The sequence below is a fragment of the Aquarana catesbeiana genome, linkage group LG11 (assembly GCF_042186555.1).
Source record: "Aquarana catesbeiana isolate 2022-GZ linkage group LG11, ASM4218655v1, whole genome shotgun sequence".
In the NCBI taxonomy this organism is placed as follows: Eukaryota; Metazoa; Chordata; class Amphibia; order Anura; family Ranidae; genus Aquarana; species Aquarana catesbeiana.
In genome coordinates, this window is record NC_133334.1 from 226,206,442 (window position 1) to 226,219,043 (window position 12,602).

General features: G+C 45.2%; 2 protein-coding genes across 2 annotated transcripts in view; one reads left to right on the forward strand and one right to left on the reverse strand.

Annotated features, from left to right (window-relative positions):
- Positions 1–12,602, forward strand: part of LOC141112528 (inactive hydroxysteroid dehydrogenase-like protein 1) — a 465,623-nt gene that overhangs the window by 232,428 nt on the left and 220,593 nt on the right. The gene's annotated exons all lie outside the window — the stretch shown is intronic.
- LOC141112525 (5-hydroxytryptamine receptor 3A-like) overlaps positions 1–12,602 on the reverse strand; it is a 112,822-nt gene that overhangs the window by 16,226 nt on the left and 83,994 nt on the right. The window contains exon 7 of the mRNA XM_073605437.1: positions 882–1,086. Within this exon, the coding sequence (XP_073461538.1) occupies positions 882–1,086 (205 nt within the window). The remainder of the gene's footprint in view (positions 1–881; positions 1,087–12,602) is intronic.

A 12,602-nucleotide genomic window follows, 5' to 3' on the forward strand; every position in this document is an offset into this window, starting at 1 on the left:
CTGTGTAAACTCTGTTTTATTTAAAGTACTAATTGATATATGTTTAATTCTATCAACTATTTATACTTTAAGTCATGAGAGTAGGTGCGTAAATTGGGGCAGGCGGGTAAGAGCCCCAGAGCATTACTTTGCCTAGTGGCCCATGATGCTATTAAGACAGCCCTGCCTAACAACTGGACTGATGACAGCAGAAGCCTATCTGTCTGCTACATTCAGTACCTTCCTACACAACCCTGAAGATTGGGGATATGGTGTAGACTGTCCTGAAGCCAGTGATGATGACAAGGGACTGCAGGTTTTTATTTGGGGACAGGGGGCATAGAAAGGTACTGGGGAGATGCATTAGGCTAAAAGGTAAACGCATATGTGCTTTGAGTTTCCAGGGAGAAGCAACATAGAAATACAAATTTAAAATTAAATGAAAAATTAAGGTAACAAAAAACACACCTATCATTAAGTATCCCTTTTTTTTTTTTTTTTTTTTTAGATAAAATATGCTACTTGTCTAGCTGTCTTTGGTTTCAATACTTTTTGAGTTACTGATCCAAAACTAAAATGCATCTGGAAGTCCTTATCAGCATTATTGTTCTGTCAATACTTGATTTACTAAAACTGGAGAGTGCAAAATCTGGTGCAGCTGTGCATGGTAGCCAATCAGCTTCTAACTTCAGCTTGTTCAATTAAGTTTTGACAAAAAATAATTTAAAAAATGGAAGCCGATTGGTTTCTGTTTAAAGCTGCACCAGATTTTGCACTCTGCAGTTTTAGTAAAACAGCCCCCGAATAACAGCCAAAGCAGATTTTCTCATGACATATTTTCTTTAAAACCCATGTCATATTTCACCTAATTGTAGATTTAATTCTATTAACATATAACATACCTAACATGGGAGTGTTATCAGAATTGGGCAGCAAGGCATTCAGAATTAGCAGCAGCACGGAGAAACCCAGAACAACGGTGATCTTGAAATCAAGTCTATTTTCGTAATTGTGGATGAACATACTTGCAATATCCAGGAATACCAAGAAACAGGCAGGTATAATGAGGTTTAAAACGTATACAATAGCAACTCTTTTTATATAAATCTATGGAAAAAAAGCAAATGGAAACAGCACATGAATATATTGCACATTCTCTCAGCAAAAAAGTTGCACGCAGACACCACCAAAGATTATGCTCTGCTCCTGCTAATATATGGAGCAAACAATGGGGTTAAATTACTAAAGGCAAATAGACTGTGCACTCAGCAAGTGAAGATGCTTCAGGGCATAGTAAATGAGGTAAAGCTTCACTTTGCAAAAAATTTCCCAATAACGTGCAATTAAAAAATAGCATTTCTGCTTACAGGACTGGGTGATGAAACTCAGCAGAGCTTCTCCTTGTTTACTAAGCTATGGAGCAAATGCCCTTGCAGAGTGCAACTGCACTTGCAAGGTGCACATTCTATTTGTCTTTGGCAAATCAACCCCAATGTAATAGAGATGGGAATTCCAGAGGCAATGTCATAAGTCTCTTTCCAGGATAACCCTAGGATGTGACTAGATTTCCATTGTCCCGAAAACATAGGGAATACAGCACCTTTTCTCTTAATACTCCACTAGAAAGATGGGAAAATTTGATGGGTTTACCAAAAAACGACTCCATATTTTAATTCTTGTAAAATATCCCCAGTATTTCTAGGAAGACCGCATGCAAAAGGTCAGGTATATGATGTGTATTTAAAGTGTATATTAAGCCAAAACTTTTTTTTTTAGTTTTGGATAAAGTGTGGAAAGGTTAAAGTCCCTGAAAAGTTTTATTACAGGCTTGAAATGTGGTATCTATGGCAGATGAGATAATGTCACCCTGGCGCGTTCAGAAGAGTATTTATGCAGGCATAACTTACATGTTAAAAGAACCAGAGATGTTTGTTTTCTCACAGAACTGTTTAATGCAGAGTTGAGGCAGGTAAAAGGCAATAGTTCTGACAGCGTTCAAGAAGCAGTGTGGTTACATAGGGGATATTACACAAAATGACTCCTAGCAAGGGGAGAGTGGGAGGGGTTAAGGAACAACAAGCAGAGAGGGAAAGGTCTTAAAGAGGAAACAACATTAAAGTGGCAAATACAAATACATGAAAGTAGGTCCAGTCATGGGACATGACACTTCCCCCCAGAAATCTTTAGATTTCATAACCCAAACAACAATAAAATAATAAGTCTAAGTAATTGTAAGCGGTTGGTCCTAACCTAAAACAAGAAAAACCAACAATATAACAAGAGACCCGACTTTTGGTAAAAAACATTGTCCATAGTCATGGGACATTTGAAAGATGTAGGACTCCAGCGTACTTCGCGGTTCATGGCAATATTCTCCCTGCCATGACTTGTAAGTAATTGTTCCGGATACACGAGTCACTCATTAGGCAGGAGAAGTACCAGCTCTGTGACTGGTCGGAAGAAAGTCCATACCTCCTTTGGTCACCTTTACTTCCACCTTCCGAACCTTCCCGTCACCGCTGTGCAAGACCTTGGTAATTAGACACATAGGCCATTCATTGTGACATGCTTCCTTGTCCCTTAGAAGAGCGAGGTCTCCTTCATTAAGGTTTGGCCTGGGTATTTGCCATTTGTGATGGCCTCGGAGAACATGCAGGTACTCTTTCCTCCACCAGTGCCAAAACACATTAGATAGGTGTTGTATCTGTTTCCGTTGACGCCTTGTAAATGTCTTTTGGATCGATCTCTCCTGAAGAGGCTGTGATGGTCCCAATCTTTCCTCGGAATGAAAGGCGTTCATTAGCTCACGGCTATAAGATATGATCTTGTGAAGTTTGCCACAGACAGCATCTCCTGTGTTCTGGTAAGGAGATCAACTGCTTCTTCATTTGTGGGGAAGGATTTCAGTCCATCATCCACATAGAAGTTCCGTTCCACAAATTGACGAGCATTGGATCCATATTCTTCTTCTCCCTTCCGGGCTGTCTTCCTCAACCCATAGGTTGCTACGGCAGGGGAAGGACTGTTGCCGAAGACATGCACCTTCCTTCTGTAATCTGTTACCTCTTTAGTGATGTCATTGTCCTTGTGCCACAGGAATCTAAAGGTATTTTCTGTTGTCTCCTTTGACGATGAAGCAGTGGAACATTTGTTGGATGTCGGCCATCACTGCTACAGGTTCTTGTCTAAAACGATCAAGACTCCAATCAGACTGTTGTTCAGATTGAGTCCCATAAGGAGCAGGTTGTTGAGAGAGATGCCTTCGTGCTGAGCACTGGAATCGAAGACTTCCCTAATTTGGCCTAGCTTGCAAGGGTGATGCACGCCAAAGGAAGGAAGGTGCCAGCATTCTTCTCTTTCCTTTAGTGGAGGTGCAGGCTCAGCGTGGTCCCTGTCGAATGTTCTGCATGAAGTCAACAAAGTGTTTTTCCATATCGGGTTTCCTGTTCAAAGTGCACTTTAGGGAGGCAAATCTAGCAACAGCTTGTTGTAGATTGTTTGGCAGTCTTTCTCTTGGATGACGAAAGGGTAAAGGTGCTACCCAACTGTTGGAATCATCCTGAAAGAACTAATTGTCCATGACCTTGAATAATTCCCTATCTTCCACTGAGGGTGCTAGCGCGTCATCTTTACTAGTTGAAGCGAACACTGAAGAACCAAGGTTGTCATCACAAGATGGGAAGAAGTTTGTGTTGCCTTGGTTGTGTTGCCACTTCACTTACCTTCTCTTTAACCCAGTAGTGGTGTGGAAATGGCTCTAAGTAGGTATTGCGACCATTTGGCAATACGTTTGTCTTGCATGAAGAAATGTCGGTAGGCGGTTTCATCTTAACTATGCAGACGTTGCTGATGATGACCCAGCCAAGGTCAAGGAGTTGGGCAAATGGAGCGTCTGGAGGTGCATCTATTTGCTGGCGTACTTTATGGACTCTTAGAATGTCTCTTCCCAGCAAAAGCAGGATCTGTGCGTGATTGTCAGTTGGCGGTATTTAGTCAGCTATAGCCCTAAAGTGGGTGTGGTGAAGAGAAGCTGATAGTGTAGGGATCTCTTCCTTGTTGGCTGGTATTTGGTTGCACTCTACAAGTGTTGGCAAAGTTAGCTCTAGGTCGCCTTTCAAGAAAGCCACAACAAGGCTCTTCTCCCGGAGACAACTGTAGTATCACTACAGGTACTTAGAGTATAGGGGTGGGCATCCCCTTTTAAGTCAAGTAACTCAAACAGTTCTGATCTCACTATTGATTGATTACTTTGATCATCTAAGATGGCGTACACCTTAACAGTCTTTTGTGGATGATCCTTGTGGTACACATTCACTAAGCATATTTTGGCACAAAACTTACCACAAAGGTCTGCCCCACAAACTTCAGTACATGAAGAAGATATTGCAGGGATCTCAGTCACTTGAGTTGTATTCTCCCCACCATTCTTTGATGGGGGAGGAGAGTTCGTAGGTTGCATAGATTTGGGCTCAGATGAATGAAACGCTTGCACATGGTCATCACGGCCGCACTCCATGCACTTGATAGGAAATTTACAGTCTTTAGCGGGATGTTCAGTGGAAGCACAACATCTTAAACATATCCCAAATGTCTTTAGAAGTTCTTTACGTTCCTGAAGTGTTTGCTTCCTGAAGCCAATACTTTTTTGAGAGGATGAGGTTTCTTGTGGATAGGACATAAGCAATTTATGTTTTCAATCTTACCACTCTTTGCGACTGGAACTGAGGTGGCAGAGGGGTGAACGTCAGTCTTTTTCACAGACACTGGACCTCAAGGGTTTCTGTAGCTGGGATGCGGGCTGCTGCCACTAGGGAGAAGTAAAGCAGACTAGCACTCGCCATGAGAGAAACTTGGGTCATTGGTCTCTACGATGTTCCTAACAGTCACAGAAATAGGAGAATGGAGGGAAAGAAACCTTGTTTTTCCTTTTGTACTCGGATCCGAGTGTAGCGCATATTTCTTGTAGACTATATGGCAGCTTAGAGACAATTGGGATAACCCCATGAGAAGTTTCCAGGTAGCTGAGGCCAGATAGTTTTGGATCTGCCTTGGCCAGCTGGAGCTCAAGGAGTAGATCACTGTGTCTCTGAAACTCTTGATTGTCCTTACTGGATATCTTTGGGAAACCTTGCAGTCGTCTGAATAGAGCATTCTCTATGGCTTCTGGACTGCCAAAGCTTTGTTTTAGTCTTTCCCAAGCAGCGGTGAGGCCTGCAGTTGGGTTGTCAATGTAGACTGACCTAGGTCTCTTGACTCTTGTTATATTCTCTGAATTGTGAGAGACACAAGACTCTGGTCTGGAACAACTGATGTTTATTTCAGTACTCGCTGTACACTCCAACATGCATCTCAGGACAGTTATATCTTATTATGCTTCCTTACATGTGCTCTAAGATGGCTACTATACCCCTTGACCCTTGTCATCACTCCTGGGTGGAGCCAGCCTTAAAGTGACAGTACATGTGGAACCTTCAGGTATAACACCTTCCATCCATCCCTAAAAAAAAAAAGAAAAATCACAACAAAAATGAGAACAGGCACAAAACATTAACTAATAACAATGTCCAATAACAGTCCTCCAAACACAGGAGATTCACAGGACTTCTCCCGCATCCAGATGTGAGACCAAGCTTCCAGGGACAGCTGCAGGGATAAAAATGGCATCGGATCACTTTTGGCGGCCCCGTCAAAGTCTTGTAACCGGTCTTGCCACTGAAACCAGTCAGGAGGGCGACAGTGTCGTTGAGGGCAGACACCCAGTGACTTGGGACTGGAGGAAACAGGGCTGGCCAGAATGGGCACCAGCGGGGCCAAGAAGGGATCCAGTAGCTCAGAGGGTGAACAGACCTTCGGACCAGGGCTGGAGGGCTCTGTTGGAGCTGAGTTCAAAAGTTCAGAGTCCCCCCCAATCATCAGTCCCGGTGCATCCTGATGCGCTGGGAGCAGATCCTTGCGACACTGGTGGTTCAGCCGGCATCAGGGATTCGGGCAGTTGAGAACGAGGATGCAGTTGGTCCGCATGCCGTCTGCAAATGGAACCATCTTCCAGGCAGACCCTATACATCTTGGGTTCCAAAGTCTCTGCAATGACAGCAGGAAGCCAACGGGTGTTGGAAGCCCCATAAGATCGGGCCCATACTTTTTTGTTGGGCTGTGAATGGGGGGAGCTCATCGTGTCTGGCCATCTTGTCTTGGGACTGCAGTACATGTTCCTGGACTGTTTGAGGGCAGAGCATGTCCAAAACAGTCCATGGCTGCCGACCCAGGAGTTCCGCTGGAGTTTTCCCAGTGGTTGCATGTGGTGTGTTTCTGTAAGCAGAAAGGAAGGAGTTCAGCTACTGGGGTGACAGGGACTGTTGTTTACTTGCAGCCACTGTAGCTTTGAAATAGCATTTGAAAGTCTGCACAAACTGTTCTGCTTGACCATTTGTAGCTGCGTGGTAAGGTGCGGTCAACTTCTGCTTGTGTGCAGTCAGGAAACGCTGAAACTCCTGACTGGTGAATTGTGCACCGCTGTCTGTGACGATTTCACTGGGGTATCCAAACGTAGCAGCAAGATGTAACAGTATGGAAACCGTTGCCTTAGTCGTTGGCTGAGTAACAGGAATGACCTCAGGCCACTTTGAATGAGCATCCACTATGATCAAGAAGGTGTGTTCTCTGCAAAGTCCAAGTGTAGGTGAAACCAAGGAACCGCAGGCCAAGTCCAGGGCTGGACGCACCCTCAAGGAGGGTCTCTTGCTGTTTGTGCACATCCGGCACAAGCATTCACATATGTCGTGATATCTGAGTCTAGATTTGGCCGACACACATAGCCTCGGGCCTTTTGTTTCATATGTGTGCCCCGGGATGACCAGTATGTAGCAAGTCCAGAATGTGTCTCCGGAGGGTCTGTGGATGGATCACTCGGTCTCCCCATAAAACACAGTTGCCATTCACAGTTCATTCCATACACCTACGGAAATAAGGTTCATAATCCTATGTGATGCTTGCAGGTCAACCGTACCGTACCCAGGAGAGTCTTGTTTTCAGAAATGTATCCTTGGCTGTATGGGCTGCTATCTCCCCAGAAGACAAGAAGGACAGGCTGGTGTAACAACTACTCTTGACCGGTGGAGAAGAGTTCACTGACGTCCCTGTCAGTCGGGACATTGCGTCCGCATTAGCATTGGCATCATGACCGCAATACTGGATTTTGTAGCTGTATGCTCCCAAGAATAGGGCATAGCATTGGATGCGGGCTGCAGTAGTCTGAGAGATGCCCTTGTCAGGGCTAAAGATCTGAAGGAGTGGTTTATGGTCCGTCAGTATGGTGAATTCCCTACCATACAGGTAAAGATGAAACTTCTTAGATGCCCATATCAGCACAAGAGCCTCTTTGTCAATGTGTGAGTAATTGCTTTCTGCTTTTGTCAAAGACCTGGAGGCAAATCCCACTGTTTTTTCTGACCCATCTGGTAAGATGTGAGATAGTACAGCCCCCAGACCATAGGTTGAAGCATCACAAGCCAAGGTGAGAGGCTTCTGGAGGTCATAGTGCACGAGCATGCGTGACGTCAACAACTTCCGCTTAGAAACTTCGAAAGCATGTTGGCATGTAGCCAACCAGTCCCATCTGGAGTGTTTCTCATAAAGTTTGTTCAACGGAAACAAGGTATGTGCCAGATCTGGCAGGAATTCGTGGTAATAGTTCAGCAAGCCAGGGGATGATCGCAGCTGCTGGACGTTGGTTGGGGTTGGAGCTTTGACTAAAGCATCAACTTTGGCTTCCGTGGTGTGTATACCCTCCGCATCCACAAGGTGGCCACAAAACTCCAATTTAGGCACCATGAATTGGCATTTTGCTAAGTTCACTTTTAGACCCTGCTCTTTGTAAGGGTAAGGTCTTTCTCTGTTAACAGTCTCTTTTGGCTAGACTCACTGTTCAGTCCCATGACAAACTTATCTCTTAGTGCAGTAGGTAAGTACTCCCCAAAAGAACAGGTAGAGGCTAGTCTGAGAAGGGCGAGCACATAAGCTTTAATTTCTTCACCTGGCTGCTGCTGCCACTGATCCGAAGACTCTGGTCTGGAACAACTGATGTTTATTTCAGTACTCACTGTACACTGCAACATGCATCTCAGGACAGGTATCTTATTATGTTTCCTTACATGTGCTCTAAGATGGCTACGATAGCCCTTGACCCTTGTCATCACTCCTGGGTGGAGCCAGCCTTAAAGTGACAGTACATGTGGAACCTTCAGGTATAACACCTCTCTCTGCAGATTGCGGGACAAGCCATCTGAGGAGCAGATCTAGTTCTTCAGCAGCAGTAATTCCAAGGTCGTTGACTGCAGTTCTGAAGGCACATTTCCAACTTCTGTAGCTCTCAGGTCGATCATTAAAGCTTGTAAGACCTGTCTTAGTAAGTTCATGGCTGAGTATGTACTTTACAAACTCTGCTGTATCTGTAGTCTCTGGCTTTGTGAAGGGAGCTGCTGGCTGGATGGTACTGTTCACATTGTCACTCACATTGTTGTTAAGAGATGCAGGGAAATATGGTGCAGCAAAGGCATTCAGCTGTGGAGTTGATTTAGAGTTTTCTGTCTTGATGACACATTTATCTGGAGCTGTGAAGTTGACAGGAGATCGGTTACTTGCTTGCAGTTTGGTCTGACACTCTGTGATGCATGCAGAAGAGTTAGGATAGTGAGCGGGAAGCGTGCAGTCTAGCACGAAAGAAGTGGCAGGAACATCCTTGTCGTGGTACTATGGAGTCTCTGTGTTATCAGGAGCAAAGGGGGCAATTGAGCGTACACTGCTTTGGCTTAGGACATAGTCTTTTGTGCGCTTAAAGGGGTTGTAAAGGTATTTTTTTTTTTTTTTTAAATAACAAACATGTTATACTTACCTCCACTGTGCAGCTCATTTTGCACAGAGTGGCCCCGAACCTCATCTTCTGGGGTCCCTCGGCAGATGTCTCAGCTCCTCCCCACAAGAACTAAACACCTTCATGCGAGCTCTCTCGCATTGTGTTTAGTTCTTGCGGGCGTGCTCCCGTGATACAGCCGGCGGTCCCGCCCCCCCCGGCGCACCGCGTCATTGGATATGATTGACAGCAGTGCCAGCCAATGGCTGCACTGCTTTCAATCCATCCACTCTAGGCAATCAACGGCCAGGCTGAGTGACGAAGAGGATGTCGGGAGCGAGCGCAGGACTTTTGAGGGGTCAGGTAAGTAAAACGGGGGGGCTGGGGGGGCGGCATTGTTGGATGTTTTTTCACCTTAATGCATAGGATGCATTAAGGTGAAAAAACGTTAACCTTTACAACCCCTTTCAGAGGATCTTCCACCTCTGCGATGCTTGAGCTGATGTTGTCTTTCTCACTTCCGCTCATAGCTTGTTCTAAGACCTTTAGCCTCGCAATGGCTGTAGCATAGTTACACTGTTCCCTTAGGGCTTCTATTTCTGCCCTTTTGCGTGCTGCTTGGGCTTGAGCTTTCCTTGCTTCTGTCTCTGCTTGGGCTTCAGCTTCCCTTGCTGCTGCCTCTGCTTGGGCTTCAGCTTCCCTTGCTGCTGCCTCTGCTTCAGCTTGAGCTTCCCTTGCTGCTGCCTCTGCTTGGGCTTCAGCTTCCCTTGCTGTTGCCTCTGCTTCAGCTTGAGCTTCCCTTGCTGCTGCCTCTGCTTGGGCTTCAGCTTCCCTTGCTGCTGCCTCTGCTTGGGCTTGAGCTTCCCTTGCTGCTGCCTCTGCTTCAGCTTGAGCTTCCCTTGCTGCTGCCTCTGCTTGGGCTTGAGCTTCCCTTGCTGCTGCCTCTGCTTCAGCTTGAGCTTCCCTAGCTGCTGCCTCTGCTTGGGCTTGAGCTTCCCTTGCTGCTGCCTCTGCCTACATCTCTGCTCTCTTTTGCACAAAGGCAGAATATCTAGTAGATGCAGAGATGTGGGATGCACCATCCTGTAATTGTGCGAGTCTTGCTCCTGCCTTTGCTCTAGGTTGCAGAATAAAGCTGTCTCTTTCCAGGTTAAGCAGCTGGACATTTTTCAATTCCTCTAGTGAATCCTCAGTGTTAATATTCTGCAGGATGTTTTCATATTTATTGCTTGTAGTTTGATATGAGACACATGAGGCAGACAACTCCTTAATGGCACTCTCTAGTTGCAGTACCTCATAATCTGGAAAGGTAGTTTTAGACATAATGGAGAGAACTTTGTCCCAGAGATGTTTTAAGCTAGTTGATAGTTTATGTCTGTCAGATTCATAGTTCTCTTTAACCTTCCAGGTGGGCTTTATAGTGCGCTTTGATAACAGCAGGCTCTGTGTCCTGTTGCTGGCTTGCACTATGTGCTACTGGGAGCAGTGGTTCCTCACAGAAAGACATTATGGAGCCTTCCCGACTCGTTGTAGCATGAGTGAGACACAGGCTGCTAAATGCAGGGGATTTCTCTCTGTGTAAACAGCTTGTGACAGGCTGGGCTAACCTTGCAGACACACAAAACTGGCAGCGATTTCTACTAGCTAGGCAGTAAATCTGCACTGAGATCTATTCGATAACATACCGCAGATTCTGTTAGAGCTGAGTATTGCCCTTTACTATTCTGTCCAGCGCACAGGCTTGAAATGTGGTATCTATGGCAGATGAGGTCATTTCACCCTGGCCCGTTCAGAAGAGTATTTACTCAGCCATAACTTACATGTTAGAAGATCCAGAGATGTTTGTTTTCTCACAGAACTGTTTAATGCAGAGTTGAGGCAGCTAAAAAGCAATAGTTCTGATAGCGTTCAAGATGTAGTGTGGTTACATAGGGGATATTACACAAAATGGCTCCTAGCAAGGGGAGAGTAGGAGGGGTTATAGAACAACAAGGAGGGAGGGAAAGGTCTTAAAGCGGAAACAACATTAAAGCAGTAACTACAAATACACGAAGGAGCGTCCAGTTATGGGACATGACAATTACTTTAATGGGAAGTATAAATTCTCTTTGCCAACCAAATCAGTGCATAGAAATACAAATAATAATCAGTTAATGTGCAGTCTTACCTTTCAAAAACAATTATGTGTTAAAAAAGTATAGTTCATTCAAAATGATTAACTATCAATGTATTATTATTCAAAATTATTTTTTATCATTAGCGATCAAGATGATTGGCTACCGAATTATCATTTCCAGTGAATCAACCCTTTAAATTAAACCTATGAGGACAGAGATATAGAGACTGCCATTGCTAACCTATGCTACTACAAATGCAGTTGCCTGTCTGTCATCCTGATCCATATTTTCTCATTTACTGTCCTAAAACAAGCATGCTGATCGGGAGTTCTGACCTAACTCTGACTTTAATCATACCTCCCAACTTTCAAACTTGAGAATGAGGGACACTTGAGGGAGGCAAAGGCCTGTGGTGCCTCGTGGCAAAAAGTGGGTGTGACTGAACTTCAGAGTGGGAGGGGCTTAAATGATATGGTTACACAATACCCAGATTTTGGAGATGTGCTGGGGGTACTTTGGAAAGGGAGAGGACTTGAGCTAGAAAGTGGGGTGAAGGGGTGTTTAGATATGTGCTGGGGGGATCTGGGAAGGGAGAGGACTTCTGCTAGAAGGTGGGGGGTCAGATATGTAAGGGAGGGCACCTTGGGAGGGGAGTGGACTTGTGCTAGAAGAAGGTGGGGGGAGCAGATATGTGAGGGGGATGCTTTGGGGAGGGAGAGGATTTGTGCTCTGTGCTCCATCCCCTGTAAGTTTCCATCCACAATAATCTTATCCCGGCAGCTCAATCAGAACGGTATCCCTCCTCTCCAGCTCCTTTTGCTCTATGTGTACATGGGAATGTAAGCCCTGAGGAGGAGACGGCTTCAGTCTGCTCTGCAGTGTGTTGTACAGAGATGGGCAATAAGTGGAGTGTGTGTCAGGGCTGGGCTCCTGCTATTTTCTAGCAGCTTTTTCTTTCAGTGCACAGAAGTTACTCAGCTGTTGGTTAATTACCAGCTACTCATTGTTTCCACAGTGACTCACCTGGTTACCATTACCTACCTCATTAGTCCAGCCTACAGCCAGCCCCTTTTGGCTATTTACAGCTTTGCTCATTCCCTCCGTGCCCTTGTGTGGTCAACATCTCCAGTGTGTTCCTGTGTATGAATTGGTCTGGCTGACTTCTCTTCTGATTCCTGCTCCTGATTTTTGGCTCCTTACCATGCTGACTTCTGGTTCCATGATCCTTGTTCTTCTGATTACCCGCTCTGGCTTCCAAACCCTGGCTTCTGTTTTTGACTTTGTTCCTGAACTGTGTTATTTTTGCTATTACAATTAAGGTGAGATTTTAACTGCATTTTTTGTCTCTGACTGGTTTATTGTTCCTGACAGTGTGGTACCATGGACACCCCGCAAGAGATGCAGGGTAAGTTTTCCAGATGCCCACGGTAGCGTGCCTTGTCAGGCAATTTACTGGAGCTTAGCGCCGGGACTCGTTCTGGCACTGGGATTCAGCATACATTCACTGGGACGCCAAAATTTAAATTCATTCTCAGGATGGTCTAAGCAAATCTAGGATGTTTGGCAGTATGAGCCCCTGAAAGTTAGACACTGCCAAAAATAGCTTATTTATGCCCTATTGGTATCTTTGCCCTTGTGAACAAGGCTGTACACAGAAA